A 24,237-nucleotide genomic window follows, 5' to 3' on the forward strand; every position below is an offset into this window, starting at 1 on the left:
TTATGAGTTGAAAATCAGTTTTACTCCCTTCTGTTGAAGCAGTTCCATTTTAGCTTATTTAACATTCATTAAGAATGTGAGTTTCTAAGTACGACTGTAGTCTACAGGGAAAGAACTGGATCCATATCTTTGTTCCATGAGAATATTTATATTGTATATAAATATACATTTAACAGTGATTAGGCCACTCACTTGAGGAAAAATGTATGGTAAAGTCATTGTAATATGATCTGAAGATCTCAGCCACTTCTGGGAACTGCATGTGGGTATCTTCCCTGCAGGTTAGAACCCAGTGGCCAAAAGGCAGGTTTAGGAAGCTAAGAGACGAGCCAAAGTCCAGAATCAGGAGTCATGGTCAGGATTAGGAATCAAGAACTTGGGGCAAGAATTAGGGACACGGAAGAAGGCAAGGTAAACATAGGGACCACTGCAGAAGTTGAGGGCTAGGTAGTATAGAAACCAGGACCAGAGCTGGGAGGAGGGGCAGTGCAGGAAACAAGCCAGGAGGCGGAGATAAAATTAGACAGTAGTGGGAAACCAACAAGAAGTTACAAGCTGTGAAGCACTGAGCAACCAAAGACCTTTTGAAAGTGTCAGACTGTCCTGAGGCCTGCCTTCTTTTAGTGAATGATATAATCAGGCACAGCTGGACCCACTCAGGTACTTTTCAACCTAAAAGCACTAAGCTAGAACTACTCTAAATACTCATGCAATCACTATCTATTAAGGATATGTTTTAAAAAATGTTGACATTACAGGTAGGGATGAAGGAAGAAATGGGTGCTTGTACCTTCATTGGACTGTCTGCATTTGTTTATGCCTCAGAACGTAACAATTAAGAATGAAGTGTGTATTTTAGGTTATTGACACAAGGAAGCTTGAAGACCATACATGTTTTAAAAGTTCCTTGCATAGATTTACCCCAGAGCATAGCTCTGATTTACATAAAACCAAAAATTTTGAATATTCATGCAGTGTGCTATTTTGTATTCATTAGTCCACATATAAATATTGATGACACACAGAAAGCAGTAATGAGATAATTACTTTCTAATTTGTTTTATGCTTGGGTCACTGTTCTGTTGTTGCAAATATCACCTTGGTAATTCTGTTTAGAAAAATGAATATTTGGAATAGTTTACTCCTACTAGCTAAATCAGAAAAGAGAGGAGACATTATCTAGTAAAAAGGTACCGGGTATAGGTTTTTTATTTTGGGGGGAGTTTACACCTTGGCAGTATAACATATTGGAAGTGTTTAGATTCACTGTGTTGAAAGCTGTAGTAACTAAGCCTGTTTTCTTGTACTGCATGGAATTATGTTTAACTGAAACAACAGCTTCTTTGAAAAGAGCTTGCCTAGAGAAAGTTGCAGACTAATGCACAGGCAGTCTGACTGACATGAAAAACTGTAATTGTTGATACTGAAATTAAATATATGAATATATGATACTCAAAGTATGATGGCAACTGAAGATTGTTTTTATAAAGTAATACTATCTCAGTGGTGGGAGTGCTGGTAATATTCGTGAATGAAATCATTTTAAAATTAGCCTTGCTGTCAAATGACTCATCATCTAGGTTTGACCTGCTTTATAGATTCAGCTGACTGATTTGGACAGCTGGACAAAAGAGTAAGTGTTTAGATGTTTACAGTTTTGTAATGGAATGTGTAAATAATATTTCTTTTTATTATAGATAACCTCTCTTTTCAGTAACTGATCTAAAATAGTCCTGTCTACTGAAATCTACTGAAATTATTTGCTTTGAAAATATATTTCAGAGCACTTGATATTATACTAACACCAAATGTGTGTTATTCTCAGTAACAGTAGAACAGTAGACTTATGCTGAAATTTTCATAAATTTATTCATTCTGAAATAATAATTTACAGATAGTTATAAAACATATCAAGCTTACCTTTAGAGTTATAGGTTTGGTTTGTTTGTTCTCAGCCTGGGCACAAGTGTTCATGAAAATGAACAGGAAAAGGTTCAGTTTTTTTTTCAAAAAGAGAATGAAAATGCACCTTTTGGGGGACATGTATCCTAAAGAGAGTTGGAGGAAACAAGACATGTGGTAAGGAGATAGTGCATATGGCACAGATGTCTTGTGGCTGTGCAGGTGGGAAATTAGGTTTATACTTGGCCATGTTATCAGATTAAAAATGTACTGTGTCCAAAACACCCATGAATGTTCATAGTTTTATAGAATCATAGAAGTAGGGTCGGAAGGGACCTTGTAGATCTTCAAGTCTGACCCCCCACCTGGGCGGGAGAAAAAACTGGACTCAAATGAGTCCGGCCAGGTAGGCATCAAGCCTCTTCTTAAAGACCCCCAGGGTAGGAGCCAGCACCACTTCCCTTGGAAGTTGGTTCCAGCTCCTAGCCACCCTAACTGTGAAGTTGTTCTTGCGGATGTCTAATCTAAACCTACTCTCCAATAGCTTGTGTCCATTATTCCTTGTTATCCCAGGGGGCGCTAGGGGAAACAGTGTCTCCCCCAAACCCTTCTGGTCCCGCCTAGTGAGTTTATAGACAGTCACTAGGTCCCCCCTCAGCCTTCTCTTGTGAAGGCTGAACAGGTTTAGGTCCCGCAGTCTTTCAGTGTAGGGTCTGCCCTGTTGTCCCCGGATCATGCAGGTGGCCCTCTGGACCCTTTCAATGTTGTCCACATCCCTCCTAAAGTGGGGCACACAGAACTGGATGCAGTACTCCAGCTGTGGCCTGACCAGCATCACATAGAGGGGGAGGATCACCTCCTTGGCTCTACTTGACATGCACCTGTGGATGCACAACAAGGTCTGGTTAGCCCTGCCAACCGTGACCTCGCATTGTCGGCCCATGTTCATCCTGGAGTCAGTAATGACTCCAAGATCCCTTTCTGCCTCCGTGCTCCAAGAAGGGAGTTTCCCATTCTGTAAGTGTGCTGCTGGTTACTACTGCCCAAGTGCAGCACCCTGCACTTGTCAGTATTGAAACGCATCCTGTTTATGTCAGCCCACTCCTGTAACCTATCCAGATCTTGCTGCAATCTTTCCCTCCCTACTAGCGTGCTCACCTCACCCCAAATTTTGGTATCATCAGTGAATTTAGACCGGTTGCTTTCACCCTGTCATCCAAATCTCTAATGAAGAAATTGAACAGCGCAGGCTCAAGGACTGAGCCCTAGGGGACTCCACTGCCTACTTTGCCCCAGGTGGAATATGACCCATCCACCACCACCCTCTGAGTACAACCCTCCAGCCAATCTGCAATCCATCTGACTGTGTAGGCATCAATGCCACAGTCACCTAGTTTTTTAATGAGGATGGGGTGGGAGACGGTATCCAAGGCCTTGCTGAAGTCCAGAAAGACTATGTCCACGGCGACACCTGCATCCAATGCTTTTGTGACCTGATCATAAAAGGCAATCAGGTTGGTCTGACATGACCTGCCCCTAATGAAACCATGCTGGTTGCCCTTGAGCATCATCCCTGAAGCCAGCCCATCACAGATGTGCTCCTTGAGGATCTTCTCAAAGAGTTTCCCTAGGATTGAGGTAAGACTGACGGGCCTATAGTTGCCCGGGTCCTCTCTCTTCCCTTTTTTGAAGATGGGGACCACGTTAGCTATCTTCCAATCATCTGGCACCTGGCCCGAGCACCACAAGCACTCGTAAAGCCATGCCAAGGGCCCTGCAATAACCCCAGCTAGCTCCCTCAACACCCTGGGGTGGACAGCATCTGGACCTGCTGACTTGAACACGTCCAGCCCCTCCAGAAGCTCTGTAACCCGGTCCTCCCCAACCTGAGGTCTGGAGGCGTTCCCCTCGAGTCCATCTTGCATCACAGCAGGGGAGTCCTGTCCCTGCACAAGATAAATGTTCATTCCATGGGTATAAAGAATATGTTAAGTAGTTTGAAATGAATTTCATTTTCAATGTACATGAAAAAAGTGGTCTATAGGCCCTGATTCCCTTCATATGCATTTTCAGCTTTGAGTAAAAGGAGGCAGTGTACAGGGAGTTATTTCATGACTTGCTGGGGCACTACACAGAATTCCAGTGCCACTTACTAAATAATTGCATGTTTCTAAAAATTTCTGTTTTAAATTTCTCTTAAAAACCAAACAAAATGTAAAGTTTTCACTTTACAGTAAAGCAATGTTAAGGCTGTGAAGTTAAACATTCAAAATCACTTGAAAAGCTAGCCAGAAATTTGGAGTCTTTTATAGGCTAGTCCCATTGATAATGGAATCAGGCATCCTCATGCAGTAGTGAGAAAAACAATTCGGTATGGTTTTCTTGCTAACAGCACTGAAGTTCTATAAGTTAGTACCCCTTAAAGGCCCATGTCTAAGCTTTTCCTCTGGTGCTATTCAGTCTCCGTTGAAACTTCTTTTGTTGTCTCTGAGTTGCGTTCTCTTTTTCCTCGTCAGCACATGTGGATGCACATGCACGTGCACACACATTCACACAATGCACACACCTGTCCTTGCCTCTGCCCCTACACAAAACAATACCCAGCCCCAAAACCCCTCTGCTCACGTAGTTCAAATTCCTGAGTGGACTTACATACCCTGATCAAACACATGAAGAAGAAGTATTATAAAATATAGGCCTGTCTGCACAGTGATCTCCTCAATGGCGATGAAACTCAAAAAGAAAAAGAAGTAGAAACTTGTCCATATTACTAGTGAAGAGTATAAGGATATCACATGACCATGCAGGGAGAAAATCAGAAGGCCAAGGTACAATTTGAGATGCAACTGTCAAGAGACATAAAGGGAATAAAAAAGGATTCTACAAGTATGCCAGAACTTAGAAGAAGACTAAGGAAAGTGTAGGTGCTTTACTATATGCAGAAGACAACTTAGTTATGGGTGATGCAAGGGAGGCTGAAGTATTTCAAGCCTTTTTTACTTCAGTCTTCACAAACGAGGTCAGCTACCAGACCACAAGTGCAGTCAGCAGCAAACAGAGGAGACAAGTAGCTTAGAGTAGTGAAAGGAAGGTTAGGAATCACTTAGAGAAGACAGTTGTTTTCAAGTCAGCAGGGCTGGATAGAATACACCCTAAGGTACAGAAAGAATTAGCTGCAGTAATATTAGAGCAGCGGTTCCCAACCCCAGGTAGCGACCCAGATGAGAGTGGCGGGGGCAATGCTGGTGGTGCTGCACAGAAAAGATGAGCACACCACTCCCAGCAGGGGAGAGTGGGAAAAAAAAGTTGGGACCCACTGTTTTAGGGCCTTGCTGTCTTCTCTGAGAAACTGTGGCAGCCTGGTAAAATCCCAAATGACTGGAAAAGGGCAAATACAGTTCCTATTCTTAAGAGACAAAAGAAGGAGAATCCAGGGAATTACAGACCAATCAATCTGATCTCAATACTTGGAACCAGCTGTGTTCCAAGTATTCCCTCAAGGAATCTATTTCCAAACATCTGGAGAACAAGGTAATGGGAAACAACCAGCATAGATTCACCAAGAGCAAGTCATGCCTAACCACTTTGTTTTCCTTTTATGGTAAGATGACATGGTTTTGTAGATAGGGGAGAGCAATGGATGTGATATACCTTGACTTTAGTAAGGTTTTTGACACTGTGATGGATGACATAAACTAATGAAATACAGAGTAAATGAAAGTACTGTAAAGTGGATATATAATTGGTTGGATCATCATGCTCAATAAGTATCATCAACAACTCAGTAGGTAGATGGGAGGAGGTATCAAGTAGGAATGGTTTGCCATAAGTCTGTTCTGGGTTCAGTATTGTTTAACACAGGAGTAGGCAAAATACGGCCTATGGGCCAGATGCGGCCCGCCAGGCCATTCTATCTGGCCTGTGGGGCCCCTAAAAATTTTAGAAAATTAATATTTATCTGTCCTTGGCTGCCTGTCAAAGATGGCAGGAGCCAGAGGACTAGGAACCAAGGGAAGCTGCTGGCAGGACCAAGTGGCTGCAGAAACAAGGCCTGTCCGGCTCTGCTCCCCCACCCCCCAGCCAAAAGCCCCATGCCAAGCAGAGGGTCTCATCTGGGACTGTGGGGCTATTCCCACCTCTGTCTGCTGGAGAGGAAAATTCACATAAGAAGGGGGAAGTGCAGCAACAGCTGGGTGGGAGTGTGGGATCCACACTGGTATCCTGGGGCCAGAGCCAGGAGGGGCCCAGAGTAGAATGGCTGGAGCACAGGGCCAGGTTGGTGGGGGCTCTAGAGCCAAGCTGGCTCTCCCTCTCCCTGCTGACACAACCCAGCCTGGCTCCATAGACCCCTGCTGGCCCCCAACCTGCACTCCTGCCACCCCACTTAGCCCTGCTGGTGCTCACCCTGGAACACCACATGGACCCCATGCTCCTGTCCAGCTGTCGCTGCACTCCATGCACCTGTTTGCTGCCACTCAACCCCTGCCTGCCACAGCCATTTGCCCACCATTGCAACCACTCCCCTCAACCCCTCCGCCAGTTGCTACAGCACCATGTGGTTCCCAGATGCAGTGCTGGTCCACAGGATACAGCAGAAGCTGGCCTGGTTCCTGTGATTCTTGGCTGGCTCCATGCAGTGCCAGCTAGGTCTGTCCAACTCCTGCTGCACCCTGCAGTCTCAGCCATGCAGCTGGGACGTGGCGGTGAAGCGGTGAACTGGGTGGGGGGCGGTGGAGAATAGGAAAGCAGAAAAAGGGAGTGGTGGCAGATGGGGGGAAGTGGCAGCAGATAGGGGAAGTGCCTGTGAGAGGGAGCTCAGTACTGCGTTGATGCCCCAGGGCCAGGAGCAGCAGGAGTGCTGTGGGAGGCTCTGCCTGCCATGAGGTGGGGCTGTTGGCAAATCCTCCCCCTCTACACATGCCACAACCCTTCCTAGCCACCCTCCCCGCACACACTCATGGCCCTCCACAAACCCCATACCCGCCCATATTACACAAATTGCCAGTTGCTTAAATCACAAGTGAGACTTTCTAAAGGGGGATAAGGCAAGGTGCCGTGTTTATTGATTACATGAGTTAGACATAGAGGTTCAGCCATGCCATTCATACAAACAATTCCTTGTGGGAAATCATCATACAAATCATCACACAAATCATCATACATATCATTACACAAATCATCATACACATCATTACACATAGGCATACACATACACAAAACAACCATTTCATCCACACACACACCAGATATAGTTACCAGCAATATCTGCTCAGTATCAGCCCAGGGTGGCCAGCCCAGGCTTGTTGAGTAGATGATGATGATTTGAACATAGCAGATTTAAAGATAACAGCTGGGGCAGGGTGAACAGATGCATCTGTGCTCCGATGAAACAGCAGTAGAGAAAGAGACTCACCCAGCTTGGCATTTTCAAAGTGTTCTTTTATAGGGATTGGCATCCTTTGTTTCAGTGCTTTGGGGTTTTTCCATACCCAGATTCTGTTTCTGCAGTTGTTCTTCTTTTGTCTTCAGCTTATCTTAGCCTTGGAATGTTCTTGTTTCCCATCTGGTAGAATTTCTTCTTCTGTTATCTCCTTTGTGCCCTCAAGCTTCAAAGGGATTCTTCAGCCATTTGTTAGTTACTGGCTGGTAACTTACATTTGGCGCCTTGTTGCTTACATAAACAGTTAAGTCTTCTTCTCCTTTCTCTATGCCATTCTCTCACCATTCACCCTTTTACACACACTCATACATAAAGGCTATGCAGAGCTCATTCACTTATGTCAAGCAGAAGAATACAAAATGGAGTTTTCAAGTTGCTTACAAAACAAGACTAACATGGTTATATTTTACTGTTATTACACTCTGTATTAACATTAGTTACATTAGTTCAGTTTATGTTACACCCACACCACATATCCACATGCTCCCCCACTCCACATACACACCCACAAACCTATATCAACCCATTCACCCCCCCTACAAGAGTAAGACTTCATTTTAAGCCACTATACAATCCCTTCTATGTACACTACACAAATGCATGTAAATCAGGACAAAATATTTTTTTAAAATCAAATTAATGAATGTTGTAGTAATTGTCTGTTTTTTAGAATATAATCTGGTATTTTTCTGGTTCCAAGATGTCAAACCTTTGCTGAAAGGAGTACTTCTGTGGGGGGCAAGGGGAGGGACTTCCAGCGGCAAAGGTCAGGGGCTAGGGGTGGGACTTCTGGTCCCAAGATGGTGATCAGGGGGTGGGACACCTGTCAAGGGATGGGGCTACTCGTGCAGCCCTCAGTGATGGACCAAAGCTTGGTAAGCAGCCTTCCACCTGAAATAATTGCCTGCCCCTGGTTTAACATCTTCAGTAATGATCGGGATGATGGTATTGAGTGTATGCTTTGGAAATTTGTGGATGACACTAAGTTGGATGCAATTGCAGGCACTCAGGTGAGTGTGGCTAGGATCCAGAATGACTTGGATTAACTGGAGAAATGATCCAAAATCAATCAGCTGAAATTTCACAAGAACAAGTACAAAGTTCTGCACTGGAGATGGAATAAATGCATTCATAAATACAGATTGGAGAATGGCTAGTTAGTTTGCAGTACTGCAGAGCAGGACCTGGGGGTTACAATGGACAGTAACCTAAATATGAGCCAACGGTGTGCTCTTCTTGCAAAAAAGGCCAACAATATACTGGGTTGTATTAACTTGACTCTTACAAATCAAGGCAAGTGATTCTTTCCCTCGGTATAGCACTGGTGAGACTTTACCTGAAGTACTGTGTCCAGTGTTGGGACCTACACTTCAGGAAAGAGCTGCATAAATTGAAAGGCATCTAGCATATAGCAGCAAAAATGTTAGAGGCTTGGGAAACATGACTTATGAAGAAAGGCTGAAAGAAAGGGAGGAAAGTGGATCAGGCAAACCAGAGGCCCATCAGCCTGACCTCTATCCTGGGGAAGGTCTTAGAAAAGATTATCAAAGAGACCATTCTTAACAGACTGGCTGATGGCAACATCCTGAGGGATACCCAGCATGGGTTTGTTGTGGGTGGTCTTGTTTGACCAATCTTATTTCCTTTTATGGCCAGGTGACCTATCACCTGGACAAGGGAGAAGAGATTGATGTCTTGACTTTAAAAAAGCCTTCGATTTGGTATCCTGTGATCATCTCTTAGCAAAACGGGCCAAATGCAGCCTCAGCTTCACCATGATCCACTGGCTAGGGAATTGGCTCCGTGGTCGGACCCAGAGGGTGGTGGTCGATGGAAGTCAATTGTAGTGGTGTGCTGTGACCAGTGGGGTCCCCCAAGGCTCTGTCCTGGGGCCTATACCATTCAACATCTTCATTAATGATGTAGATGGACATTGGTATCAGAAGCAGACTGGCCATGTCTGCCAACACCAAACTTTGGGGTAAAGCGTCCACACCTGAGGACAGGAGGACAATCCAGGCTGACCTTGACAGGCTCAGGAAATGGGCGGACAAGAACCTGATGGTGTTTAATACCGAAAAATGCAAGGTTCTCCACCTTGGGAAGAAAAACCCGCAGCATCCTTATAGGCTTGGCAGTGCTATGCTGGCTAGTGCTACTGACAAAAGGGACTTGGGGGTCAGGATTGACCACAAGATAAACATGAGCCTTCAATGTGATGCTGCGGCTAGTAAAGCGACCAAAATGCTGGCTTGTATCCATAGATGCTTCTCAAGCAAATCCCAGGACGTCATTCTCCCATTGTACTCGGCCTTGGTGAGGCTGCAGCTGGAGTACTGCATCCAATTTTGGGCTCGACTATTCAAAAAGGATGTGGAGAAGCTTGAGAGAGTCCAGAGAAGAGCCACGTGCATGATCAGGGGTCAGGAAAACAAACCTTATGATGGCAGGCTGAGAGCTATGGGACTCTTCAGCCTGGAAGAGCGCATGCTCAGGGGTGACCTGGTGGCTGCCTATAAGTTTATCAGGGGTGACCACCAGGATCTGGGGGAATGTCTGTTTACCAGAGCACCCCAAGTGATGACAAGGTTGAATGGTCATAAACTCCTCCATGACTGATTCAGGCTGGACATAAGGAAGAACTTCTTTACTGTCTAAGCCCCCAAGGTCTGGAATAGACTGCCACTGGAGGTGGTTCAAGCACCCACTTTGAATGCCTTCAAGAGAAATTTGGATGTTTATCTTGCTGGGATCCTATGACCTCTGCTGACTTCCTGCCCTTTGGGCAGGGGGCTGGACTCGAAGATCTCCCGAGGTCTCTTCCAGCCCTAATGTCTATGAAATCTATTAAATCTATGAACTAGGGCTATATAGACTGGAGAAGAGAAGTCTGAGGTGGGATTTGATAAGAATCTTTAAGTACCTGCAGGGTGATTACAAGGAAGATGGAGATAACTGGCTTCAAACTGTGGCAAAAGAAATTTAGATTGGAGATTAGGAAGACCTATCTCACTAAGAGGGTGATTAAGCAATGGAATAGGCTACCTAGAGAAGCTTTGGAATCTCCATCCTTGGAAGTTTTCAAGAGCAGGTTGGCCAGACACTTGACTGAGATTTTTTAGTCAGGGATAATCTTGCCCTGAGCAGGATTTAGGGCTGATGACTACCATATATCAACTGTCTGCTTTTATGATGGAGCTTAGGTTGGTCAAGCATGACTTGCTCTTGACAAATCTATTTTGGCTAGTCCTGATCATTATGGTGCTTACAAAGAGTTTCCTTGATGACCTGTCCTATAACCTTTCCAGACTGATTAGTCTGTAATTTCTTGGATACACTTTCTTCCCTTTTGTGAAGATGACTACTATATTTGCCCTTTCCCCAACCTCATCCAACCTCCATGAGTTCTCAAATTTATTAGCCAATAGCTCTGCAATTACCTCAGCCATTTCCTTTAGTAGTCTAGAAATGATTTCATCTGACCTCCCATCTTAAAAATATACAACTTCTCTAAGTAATCTCTAACCCAGGGGTTGCAACCTACAGCACATGGGCCAAATCTGACCCACAAAAGAGATTTGGATTTGGTTCACAAAAGAGATTGGATCTGTAGAACCTGGGCAGGCCTTTGCTTAGCAATATATGAGGAGAGAGGGAGCTGAGCTCTTTGCCCATGATGGAATTTTTGCTACAGGAGGGGTATTTCCTTGCCCAGATGATGCAGCTGAGGTGCAGGCTCACTACATGTAGGCTGCAGCAGCTCTCTTGTGTGGGCATTGGCAATGTGTAGGGGGTGCATGTGGGTTCACGTGCACTCCCTGAGTTTGGCAGTGTACCCCCTGCAAAAAGGGGCAGTCACCGCTTGCCACCCCCCTCCACCTGCTGCTGACACTGCCATGGCTGCCTGCAGGAGCTCCCCGCTCACCACTGCCACACCCCCACTGCAACCACTGCCTGCGAGCAGTCGCTGTGCGCCCCCAGCCTCCAGGGTCACGCAGTGTTCATGTATGTGGGGCTGCCCTCTTTGTCCACACCACTCCAAATATGGTACTGGGTGAGGATTAAACCCAGAGATATCAAATAGAAATCCATAGCTGTGGTCTTTCCGAGTTCTTTGCAACAGAAATACTGCTCTACTATTTTTCTGTAGATAAAAGAAGAGTGAAAACTAAGAGCTGGCATTTTCCAAGGAGCGTCTCAAGTCTACCTAGGGGGGTCTCAAGTCTAAAAATGTTGAGAAACACTGCATTAGACCTTTTCCCTCCTATACACCACTGGGGAAAGGGCTACCCAACTTTTAAGGCTGGGTGGCTCTGGGCTGCACATGCTGTAGAAGAGACTCTGGGGTGCATGTGGGTGGGCATATTGACAGCCCTTCTAAGTTCTCAGATAGGTACTGGTGACCTACTTGCCTCACCTCAATAATGCTGCTGCAGGTGTCCCCTCTGTGTGTGATGATCCTGTTTAAAAGCTGCAGCAGCTGCAGCCAGAGCGTGGAGAGAGCTGGGGTAGGTAATCCCTCTCCCTCCCCACCCACACCTCCACTTTCCAGTGGTCAGCACTCTGCCCAGGGTGCTGTAGGAATTTGTTTTGCCTCTGACTCGCAGGTCCTTTTCAGTAGTACTTCAGCTGAGCCAGTCATTTCCCAATCTGTATTTGTTCATATGATTGTTCTGCCTCAAGTGCAGGACTTTGCTTTTGTCCTTACTGGAGCATGAGATGCTTACAGCAGAGCAGACTAATTAGCTGTACTGTAGACATCTTGGCATCTACACATGCAGGGCAATTGGGCTGGCTGGGCATGAGGGTGCTTCAGTGCCCCAGCCAGGCCCTCTGCAGCATGTTGAGCCAGGGAGGAGCAGGCCCAGGCTGGCAGGCTGACCTCCAGGGACCCCTGCTATCCAGGGCTGCTCAGACCCAGCTGTGGTCCTGGGTGCACATTCAAATGGCATGGCATGCCCTGGAGCAATAAACTGTGGAGCAATAAGCTCTAAGGTTTATTGCTTTGCATTAACTGCACACATAGAAATGACCACTGAGTTTTATTTGATTGACTTTTTGGGTCATCAATATAGCAGCTTTCTCCACAGCCTCTGTTGTTACATTGCCCTTTTTGTTCACTAAGGGAACTATATTTTCCTTGGTCTTCCTCTTACTGTGTAACATACTTGTAGAATGCTTTTTTTGTTGTCTTTTATATCCCTTACTAACTGCATCTCTATTTTTGCTTTGTCCTTCCTGATTTTTCTCCCTACATACCCATTCTGTACCCACCCCTGTAATTCTGGCCAAGTTTCTACTTGTTGTAGATTCCTGTTTGAGTTTCAGTTCATAAAAAAACAATGCTGCTTAGCTTGGTAGGTCTTTTGCTGCCCCTCCTATCCTTCCTTAGCATTGGGATAGTTTGTTCCTGTGCTCTTCATGAGGTCTTTCTAAGCTACACCCAGCTGTCATGGACTTCTTTCCCTCTCCTTAGATTTGCTTCTTATGGAATCCTGTCTCCTGCGCTGCCTTCTACCTTCAGATTCTGTCTATTGGACAGCAGCAACTTCTTCCCTTAGTTGGCTTCTCCATCATCTGGAGAGAAAGTTGTCACACTATAATGTCACTCCAGTATTACTGTTCCCCAGAAGCTTGCTGGACAGCCTGCGCGCTGCTTAGTCATGCTCCCAGCAGATGTCCCAGGGAATTCAAGTCCCTTATATCATGTGGTCCTGTGATGTGGATACTTGGATTAGCTTGTGGGGGTTTTTTGATTTTTTTTTTTTTTTTAAAGCCTAGGTTCTAAGGCCAATTTTTTGATAGCACCCCACAGACAAGCTTGTGGGATAGTCTTGGGGTCTGATGTTTTAAGGGTGATGGTTGTAGCCATGTCGGTCTAAGGATATAGGCAGAAAAGGTTCTTTGCGTAAATCGCTTATTTAGACCAACTAAAATAGTTGGAAATATTCTTCTTTGCAAGCTTTTGGATACAAACATCCTTCTTCAGGCAGAGGCAGCACCTGCAGTTGTTTAGTGCTCTCCTGGATGTTGTGGGGGGGAGTTGATCCCACAGCCCCAGTCAGCTGGGGGGAGGCAGATTTGATCCCACAGCCCCAGACAACGGGGGGAGGGGGGCTAGGTTTGATCCCACAGCCCCAGTCAGCTGGGGGGGGGGGCAGATTTGATCCCACAGCCCGTCAGCCTAGGGGGGGATGTTGAGGGGGTCCAGGGGAACAGTCTGGGCCTGGCAGCTCCCCCTAAATGCCTGCCAGGGAGCCCTGTGCGAACACCCCTCCCAGGCGGAGCCGCCCGCCTGCTGCCCCCACACCGCGTGCGAGGAGGACGCGGGCGGGCGCCGGGCAGCCTCTCGCCCCCCTTCCCTTCTCTTCCCCCGCGTCTTCCTGCGGCTTGGCCCCGGCCCGCGCCCCTTGCCCCCGGCCCGCGCCCCTTGCCCCGCACGACCCAGGAGCGGGGAGGCGCAGGGCTGTAGCAGGGGTCTGACCGGGAGGCGGAGCGGCTGCAGCCGCCGCTGGGCGGGAGAGGGCGGTGCCGCGGCCGGGCGGCAGGAGCTGGAGGTGGCGCGCGCCGGGCCGGGCCGGGCGCCCGCCGGGGTGTGGAGCAGCAGCAGCAGCAGCAGCAGCAGCAGCAACGCCCGCGCCTGGCTGCAGCCGGCTCCGGCGCCCCCGGTGAGTGCGGCGGGCCGGGGCTGGCCGGGGCGGGCGGCAGCGCTCCCCGAGGCGCGGCACGAGCCAGGCCCCCGGCTGGGGAGGGTGAAGGTGCGGCGGTGGCGGCCCCGGGAGCCGGAGGCGGGCAGGGGCGGGATGTCCTGTCCTGTGCGCTTTGTCCCCTGACGGCGGGGCCGGGGCGGGACTCGCGGTTCTCACCTGGGCCCGCGAGGTCCTCTTCAGGGTCACTAAACCCCGTTCCCCAGATGAACCCGGAGGTTTCATATAGGGATCCACGAAGTCATCCAGACGGCTGCAGGCTTTCTCGGGGGGCTGTGACCAAAGAATTGCCCTGTTATTTTTCCTCACTCAAAAAACCCCCCAAATCGAGTGGAAAGTAAGAGGGTGCTGGAGAGCCAGCCCCTGCCCTAGACTGGGTGGATGAGACCCTCCTGCCTCCAGCCCCTTTCCTCCCTCACAAAGTTCCTTCCCGCCGCCCCTTCCTTTCCTTGTACTCCCTTATCAACTTGTGAAGGTGTGCATGTATGCTGCACCTTTTCTAAGATCATTTGTTAGGTTGCATCTATTTCATTAATTTACCTGCAGTTGTATCATCTGAATGCTACAGGATAAAATTGACTTGGCAGGACAAGGATGCCCAACTGATGAATTTTAGAAAAACATAATTACAGAAGGAGCCTTTCTTATCAGAGTTATCTCTCACCTAAATGTTTCTGGCATAAACACTCAATGGAGCTCTCTGACTGCCCATTTAGGGTTTGTTTTGTTTCTTTTTTGGGTCATTTGACCCAGGAAGACCTGTACAGTGCCATTCTGTAGACTATACAGTACTATCAGAAGATGATGCTGCAGAAGTGAATTGTTGGGTTGCTCTTTTTTCCTCCCTCCCTGGACTGGGGCTTCGTTGAACGACTGTAGTTATTCCACAACAGAAGGAGCTTTGTTTGTGGACAAATACAAAATAATATGGTTACATAAAATGCTTAGTTTGGTGTGAACAAAGAAAGGCAAATATTTAGTTTGTGGTAACGTGGCTATGCCCCGTTCCATTGGATTTTTCACAGTTGTCGTTTAGCAAAAGAAAATAGTCAAAGTTTGAAATATAATTCTTGTATTCCTGCAAAGTTGTTTGTGGTGCAGGAAATTAGTGTCTTGTTTATATGACTGCCCTTCATTCTGGCCTTCATGCCACGCCCACTGAAGCTAACTGAAAGACTTCACCAGGCTTTGGATCAGGCTTCTTGCAGATTAATTCTGGGAGTTGTTCCATGGATAGTCAGTTCATTCCTTCAGTTCTGTTGTTGGGAGTTATGCACGTAAAGCTCTCAGATGATGAAACAATGGCCCACTTTGTTTTCAGTCCAGGTTCTTAAAAGGGTAGGATATATGTAGTCATAGGTTTGCTTTGAACGTTTTTTTTTTGTAATAAAAATTGGTGGAGGCTCTGCAATACCTTTTGGAGTGCTTAAGAAAGACATCCTGAATTTCATGCATCCAAATAAGTTTTGGATGCCTGTGTGCCATGATCATGTTAAAGAAACTGTTCTTTAATAAGAATATGTAGGGCTTTTAAATACAAGTATTTTGCTAAAATATACTTTGGTTTTATTGAAACTGGCAGAAAATTACCACTTTTCCCTACCTAGGTCTAACAGTGCATTTGATTGGAATTGTTTATCATTGAACCAGTCTAACCATAAAAGGCAAATCAATATGATTTTATATTGGTTTCAGTTTTGAAATGTGTAGTCAGCTTCTGCATTGAAGGTTGAGATCTATGACGTTATGCATATATATCTTTTCTACAGGCAAACAGCTGCACTGGAGTATTCGACGATGGATAAAGACTTCCGTTACTACTTCCAGCATCCATGGTCTCGCTTAGTTGTGGCTTACCTGGTGATTTTCTTTAACTTTTTAATATTTGCTGAAGATCCAGTATCTCACAGTCAAACGGAAGCTAATGTTATTGTTGTTGGAAACTGCTTTTCATTTGTATCAAATAAATACCCTGAAGGAGGTGGCTGGAGATTCTTAAAAGTGTTTCTGTGGCTACTTGCCATTCTCACAGGACTGATAGCTGGGAAATTCTTGTTCCATCAGCGTTTGTTTGGTAAGTTTTCTGATTCACTAGATGTCTTACTGTTAATGCTAGCACCTTATGGCTGCTTCTTTTACAAATTTTTAACTCTTGCAATAAAAACTGTCTATAATAACAGTAATGCTATACAGAATGAAAGAAGTCATATCACAGATTACCTCCATGTGAAAATTAATGTCTGCTAATGCTAGGGCCTTGCTAAGGCCTCGAACTTAACATGATGTAAAAAGGGATTGGATATTTATATGGGTATCAAGATTATCCTGAGCTGTCATAATGAATAACTCCAAATTTTGGAAGGGATATTCAGCTTTGTGTCAGGGCTTAAACCGCATTTGAAGTATTAGAAACAAGGATGAGCCTTGCCTAGGGTGGGATGTCAGGAGACAGGTTAATCTACCTGTGCCTGCCACAGAGTTCTTACACCTTCCCCGGAGCACGTGGTGGTGGCCCCTCTTCGAGACAGGATACAGGACAAACTGGACCTAATTGAGTGATGCAGTGGTAATTCCTCTGTTCCATGTTAACAAAACTAAAGTGGGGATTGTTAGAAAAGCACCTTCCCATAAAGTGCCTGATTAATCATTTTCTTCCCTCTTTCATATTAATTTGGGTTAACCTATATTAAGAGAAAAAGAAGATAAGCGTCAGATGGCTTTTTAATCTGGAAAATGTAAAGACATTCGTCTAGGAACAGAGAATGTGGTCCATAATTATAGTATGGTGGATTCTGTCCTGAATAACAGTGTGTGTGAAAAAAAGCTTTGAGGTCACGGTGGATGATCAGCTGAGCATGAGATCAGATTTTGATGCTGTGGCCTAAAGGGCTTAAGCAGTCGGTTCCTTAAACAGCAGAATCTTGAGTAGGGGTAGAGAGGTTATACTACGTCTGTTGAGCGCTGGTCAGGCTACTGAGGGAATACAGTTTTCAGTTCTGTATCCCCAATTAAATAAAAGAAGTTGGAGAATTGGAGACAGGTCAGGGAAGAGCTGTAAGAATGATTAAAAGACTGGAGAATATACCTTATTGTGGGAGGCTCAAAGAACTCTGTCTGTTTTGCTTTTCGAAGTGAAGGTTAAGAGGTTACTTGATCATTCTGCAAGAAGTTGTGTGTGTGGAGTGGAAATAATTCAATAATGGCTTTTCAAACTAGCAGACAAATATGTTGCAGTGCTGGAACATAGAATTTAACCATATTTAGTTTAAAATACTGTGCACATGCTTAACAAGAGAAGGTCATTAGCCATTGGGATAACCTGTTAACTGGTGCACTGCATTTTCCATCTCTTGCAATTTTTAAATTAAGATAGATCATTATTCTAAAATATGTTCTTGTCCTGACAAAAATTAATTCAAGGAAGTCTTATGGTCAGACTTACACAGGAGGTCCCTTCACCCTTATAACCTATGAATCACTGTTCAATAAACACGGTATCTAAATACAGACTATTTACAAAGACTGATCTGTGCATCCGTGTGTAAATGGTGTATTGTGTATTCTACACAGGAGTACTGTAGCGTGATCATAGAGAAGGCAAACTCCAAAGATTATGTCTATGCAGCATAGAAAAGTCTGATTGTTTGGGTGGTCTGCATATCTGAGATAGCTTTAATCTAGCTAGCATGGCTGACAGCAATAGTGAAAACAAGTTGGCATGGATTTCAATACAGGTAAGCAACTCAAGTATTTACACAGGATCCCCAAAGGGCTTGTCCTGTCCACATTGAAACCTGTGTGTTGCCTGGTCTTTACTAATCTTGTAATCCATGCTGGCAACATGAAAATTAGAGTGGATATGCCTACTTATACTACAGATGCACTTTTATTTTGCAGTGTATATATATCTTAAGTAAGCAGCAGAACTGGAGAATGATCTGCTACTCAGTTCTTTGCTTTATTAAGTTCTTCCTTCAATACCCCCTGGTGCTGCAGTTTCAAGAACTGATTTTAGTTTACTGTAAGTTACAAGTAAGATGCATTATAGCCTGTCACTCTTCATTTCATTTTTTCTTTGTCTGTTGTCTCTCATTTCTATTATCATTCTATCCTCCTTTCTTTTTTTATTCTCGGTTTCATGGGCTTTTTTTCCTGCTGTTTACCTTATTGCTGCTTTTCTGCCTAGTTCCATTTCCTAGAGAACTGGAGTTAGTTACTCCGTGCAGCCTGTTCCTAGCTTTCTGCAGAAGGGAAACTAGGCAACACAAGTTAATTTCATAGTATAAAATCTTGTCTCAAAATCAGGCTGCAAAGCGAAATTGAGAGAGTTTAGTCAGTTTCTGTATGCAGTTCAGTTCAGTTTAGATGAAAGGGATTGAAAAAGATTTTCTTTCCTTTTTTCCTCTGTTCCTCCCATATCCTCTGTTGGTGAATTTGCCCATTGTTTGTGATGGGAGAGTTAGAATAAGTGAATCCTGGTATGTGCCCCAATTTGACACCTGGTTGTTAAAAAATTACTGTTACCTTGAGTTATAGAAGTAAGAGACTAGGTTGAAACATGCTAAACTGCTGCATAAAGAGTGTGCGACAGGCCTGGGAGCCAACTCTAGACTATATTTTCCTGAATTAATGGAGAAATAAGGGCATGACGTTTTCCCCACTCAATGTATTATTATTAAAGTCTGTGAAAGTACTAGCAAGTTCATATCTTGACTGTAATAGTTTCCTTTGAAATACTGTATTTTGTTTCTTAGTAATAGACAGTGAAGCCATTGAGCATAGTAAGTTCTGTAAGGTCTTTCTTATATCTTCTGCTGATTTAAAATGAAAGCATATGATAACCTGTATAAGGAGTACATTACATAAATACAATTACCACTCCTACCACCTTCAGTGAAATGGATACTTCTATATTTATAAAAATAGTCTCCAATGGGTAGAGGCATTATCTAGGAGTTCTTATCTTTATTGAGTTCAGTAAGAATAAATGAAATTTCAGAAGTGCTTTTTGGCTGTTCACTATTATATTCTTCATGAATAATCTCTGAGTACCTTTTATATTTGGTTAATTCCAGCATTCTTTTATGCTTTTAATTCTACGTTTGATATTGTAAGTTCGTAGATGAATAAGAAAATACAGAAGAAGGAAGAATAGGGAGATGTACTTGTCATTCTTTGTTGCATTTTAAAAGATAATTACTCTAGACTTGGGGGGGAGGGAAATAGAATTTGATGAAAGAAAAAATAACTTACAAAATGACCCCTGTTAAATGAAACCGTACATCTGAAAATCACGCTCAAAGTTCTAAATGCTGACTCAGAAATAATCCTGAATCAGCTCTTGTGCATGTATCACATTGCTTTGGGGTATCATCTGAAAAAATGCACAGCAGTCAGTGAAGTGGAAAATTTACCTCTTATTCAAATTGGGTTCCACACATTGTCAGCTCACATCTCTGCATTTTTGTATCTTATAGGCTCCTTTTTTAAAACTTAACTCAGGCCAAAATCCTTTTGATTCCAGAGGCATTGATTGGGCCTAAAATGTAGTGTTTGGTATAATGTGTGGTAGAACAACCTTATGTAAACGAGAACCAGCATAAGCACTTAAATGCTTCTTCCATTTTAGTAGTTTCTACCAGTTTAAGAAAGAGCCCCTGTACTTAAAATGGCAAATATTTCTTAAAAACATAATATCCAAAAAGTGGAAAATATATTTTGGCTGGGGTTCTTAGTTATAATTCTCACTTCATGCATGCTTGTTAAATACACCAACATTTGAAAAAGCAGTGGTTCGCAACATTTTTTAAAATCAAAGCACCTGTTATTAGATTCAAGATACCCCTCAAAATGCCAGCTAGTTTTCACTCATTTTTGACTATGGAAAAATAATAGAACTCAGAAGGAACTGCAAAGAACTCACAATGTTTTTAATGCTATCGATTCCTCTTTGATCATGTTTGCACATGTACAAGTGCTAACATGTGGCACCATGTGGCACCCTTGAAATGATCTCAAGGCAACCCAGGGTGCCTAGACACCTTGGCTGAGAATCACTGGTTTAAAGATATACTCCTAAGATAACACACTTACCCACACATACCACGTGCATTTTTTGTAGTTAGTCATCCAAAACCATAAAAGATGAAAAGATTGAATAAAATTTGGTTATTATGGCTTAACGGCTAACAAATATGCCTAAGTTTTTACAGCTTTTAGTTGCTGTCTGTCCATTGTTTTTGGAAAGGAATTATTGAATATCATAGTGGTAAACTGTTGTCATATACATGACTTTATAAGTAACTAGGGTCAGGTATTTCTGTTTAAAACAGGAGACAGTTAGTGGAGACAAACAAATACTGAGGTTTTATTGAATCTGCAATATGGAGGCCTAAAATATACAGTTTTTTAGGTTTAACTTAAGTCTGTGACCACTGGAACAAATACCAAATCAAACTGAATCAAGATTTTTTCTGTTGAAATTGCATTATTTTGTGGTCCTAGAAGGACAGTTACAGTTTTAAAAGGCACAGAAGTATGTTTAAGACTGATTGCCTACTTGTTTTGTTGACTGGGAAGACCTGACTTTTTAAAGTGTCTTTATTTCAAATTGTCTTAAAGTAGTGTACAAAATGTATAATCTGATACTTTAACCACCCATTGAAATGTACCTGTCCCTGGGTGAAAGGGAATATCTTTTAAAGTATAACATTAGAGTGCATAATAACTGAGGAAGTGAAGAATATTATATGCAGAGGGCTGTTATGCAGAAGAGAATTTAGCTAGGACAGCAAGGTACTAAGTACAGAAAATGTAGCTAAATACAAAGAGAACTGATATTGGAATAAGCAGTGAATTTACTTGTTCCTGATTAATGAATATTTTGAAATAACTAGATGCATCTTGTTACAAAAGTTGATAGACAAAGCACGTTAACATATAGTACAAGGCCATTTATCACTAAGTGGGAAGCAATGCCATCACGGTATTGTATTTTATTTGCATTGATGCCCCTGTCAAATACGAACTGTGGTAATGAGTCGGTGAAAGTTCTTCTCTTTAGTAACTCATTTTGTGTGAATTTCAACAACAATTGAGTGAATGTCATTGAAGATATTCAAGGTCTTTCTTGACTGCTTCATGGCCTGCTTGCCCTTTCAGTGTTGTCACTTGAATATTCTAGATTAAACAAAACATGTTTGGTTCTCCAAAATATATGCCAGAGGACTAATTAGAAATTAACTAAAATAATTTTCCTTTCCCATCCCCCTTTCCATAAGAGAATTTGACTGAGGGTTTTCAAAAGCCATCCATTGGGGAAATAAATAAATAAAAACATGTAGCCAGCCATACAAGTGTAAGCTTACTGGATTCCAGTTTGGGCCTACAGCCAGAAATCAGCTTTGGTTTAAAAATAAACTCCATTCACTATGGAGGAAACAAATGCTCTTCTAAATATAAATGAAAAACAAAATTTTCTAATAATTTCTTCCTTTTCATTTAGAAACCTAACATCTTACCTCCCACTCCTCTTCCTTCTCTCCTTCCCCTACAACAGATTTACCAGCCGGACACTACTTTCTGCGCTGCGGGGTTGCATATCAGAATTGGATCAGTATCGGCTGATATGGCTCATTACAAATCGTCTGTTGGCATCAGCTCAAAAATCTCTATCAGTGCACCCCTATTTTTAGCAGTTCTGACTATGAATAGGTTCTTATATTTCCCTTGTCATTATAGTATTGGAGTCCTTTTTAGTAGTGTATTAAGCAGTGTGCCTCTCTGTATTATATGTGGTTGGCCATCTTTCCTATCCTGTCCTGATCTGCAAATTATGTGGGTAGTACAGGGTGGTGGTGCTCAAGCTACAGTCTGTGGGCCAAATCTAGCTTGTAAGGCCATGTCATTTGGCTGGTAGGACATTCCATGGGTCTGAAAATTTGGTGGCAGGGGAGCAGTGGCAGCGTTAATTGCTATTTTCCTACAATCAGATTTCTGGACTCAGGGGAGCCCTGTAGACTGAATGACATGGCCCTATGCACTAGATCATACTGACGCGCAGGGTTGCTCTGTGGCCATATCTGGCGCACAGGGTTGGGTGGGTGCATAGCTAGTTGTATTGGGCAGGGTTGGGTAGATACATGACTAGATCTGGTGAGTGTGATTAGACAGGCTTGGTCAGGTGCACGGATGGATCTGGCACACTGGTGCGCAGGACTGGGTCTGTGTGCTAAATTATACCTGTGGACTAAATCTGTGCTCTGATCCTATGCCAAATCTGGCTCAAGGACTGGCCTCGCACCACTCATTTGGCCCGTAGGTCCAGAAGGTCGAACACCAGCAGTATAGGGCATTGTTTTTGTAGAGATTTTGTTAAACATTTCTTTAAGCTGATTATGTTCTGTGCAGTAGTATAAGAAAAGGCAAAATGGGAGAAGCACATCTTTTATTTGGAGCAAAAAGTCCTGAGCTTTCCAGTGGTTCATATTTTTTCTGGGAGCTATTTTTTAGGTGCAGGTACTGTAGTACTGTCTTGTTCAGGGCTCTGTATAGATAATAGCCTTGGACAGAGGATCAGTAGTAGATACCTGGTATCTGGTTTCTTACATATGCTTTGCTCTTTAGAGATTTCTAACCATTTTGGACTGTGATAGGTAAAGTAGTAGGTTGTGTCTTTGGACGATTGGAGTGGAGGAAAGGTTTGCAAATGCCTTAGTCCTGCTGAAGACCTTGTACTTTAGTGTGAGGAACTAGAGCAAGCTGTTTCTGGAGCACTGGTGGATGTGCAGGAAACTTGGTGGCACAACAATGGAAAAAATACTGATGACAGTAATACTAGCTGGGGTTGAGCCCAAGAAAAGGAGATTGTCAGTGCATTAGACTAGACAATCTTTTCCTTGAAATAAGTAATTGTTGTTCATGATGACTGTGCTGCCCTTACCTACTATGGCAGAGAGGAAGGGAGACAGGATTTACTGTTTTAGTAGTATATACGTTATAAAATGTCCTTCTGACTTAAAGTTGGTTGAAGGAGCAGGGCTGCGAGGTAGAGCCTTTTTGGGGTGGCTCTTCTCCTGGTGGTGATTCCTGTGCTGAGAGAGGGGCTAGGAAGAGAGTCACAGCATCTTTTTCTTCATTTCTTATTCTCATATATTTTAAGAGAGAACAGTGCTTGTTTCCTGCCAGGAGAGGGAGAGAGAGAATAGCAGGAAAGTGGACCTCACCTTTTTGATGGCTATCACATTTCCCTGATGCTTCTGCTATTTTGTCCCTGTGGGCTTTAGGGCAAATGTAATTTGGTCTCTAAGTATAAAATAAATGTCATACTAACTCTTTATAATCTTTTGTAATAGATAATAATACCATGATACTTTTTACAAGCAAAATACTGTTTGTACAAGCAAAATTGCCTATGTAGCTTGATTTAGATATAGCATCCCTCTTGGTTTTCTAGTGTGATATTAATGCTATTGTCACCCTTCTGCTGTGTTCTGCTCCAAATAAGGTTGCATTTTGGTGCTAAGTAGAAGGATTCTCTACTGCCAAGCTACAAAGCTTTCACAATAGACGGGTGCAATGTAAACACCCCACTAGAACAGAATTTTACATTGTGGAGTTGCACCTGTTCAAACCAAATTGGAATGAAATTCCATAAGTGTAAATTTTTACCAAATCTACAAGGCACCAGTGAATCAGACTCCCCATTTGAAAGCACTTTGAATTGCATTCTTTTACTATTTATAGCTCATTGTTAAAGGCCTGAAAATGGAGCTTTAAAATGCAGGAGATGATGAATAGCGTTATCTGTAAGCTGCCAACAAATGCTTTTTAAAAAAAAAACATTAAAGCCACTGCAATGCATAAACCAAGCAAAAATTGGGTAAAAATAGTTGGCTTTCACTGACCTTTGCAACCTACAGCCACAGTTTAATTTCCTTTGTGTTATCCCACGCACATGTATAACATGTATGCATGCTTTGTAACTTTTGTTCTATAGACAACCTATTTTGCCAGATCCCATGAATAGATTTTTGAGCTATTTCTCCTTAACCCCAGAGTTTTCAGAAAGCTGAAGCAGGATGTGCCATTCTAATAGGTTGGACAGTTTTGAGTATCTAAACTGGTGAGTCTTTCAGCCTTTTTCCCAGTCATCTTTGTTTCTCCAGACACTCTCCCAGATCCAATATT

At 43.6% G+C, this 24,237-nt stretch overlaps 1 protein-coding gene across 5 annotated transcripts in view; it reads left to right on the forward strand.

Annotated features, from left to right (window-relative positions):
- The first annotated feature begins 541 nt into the window (after positions 1-541).
- TMEM117 (transmembrane protein 117) overlaps positions 542-24,237 on the forward strand; it is a 430,756-nt gene continuing 407,060 nt past the window's right edge. The window contains exons 1-2 of one of the 5 annotated variants that reach the window (XM_090042374.1): positions 542-660; positions 15,819-16,123. In XM_090042374.1, coding sequence (XP_089898500.1) covers positions 15,847-16,123 — 277 coding nt within the window. In that variant the 5' untranslated portion in view covers positions 542-660; positions 15,819-15,846. Of the gene's footprint in view, positions 661-13,653; positions 14,011-15,818; positions 16,124-24,237 lie in introns of those variants that run through there. The other 4 variants (XM_090042375.1, XM_090042373.1, XM_090042376.1 and 1 more) reach the window with 4 other exon arrangements.

The sequence above is a fragment of the Crocodylus siamensis genome, chromosome 4 (genome assembly GCF_052110815.1).
Source record: "Crocodylus siamensis isolate JL-2025a chromosome 4, ASM5211081v1, whole genome shotgun sequence".
In the NCBI taxonomy this organism is placed as follows: Eukaryota; Metazoa; Chordata; order Crocodylia; family Crocodylidae; genus Crocodylus; species Crocodylus siamensis.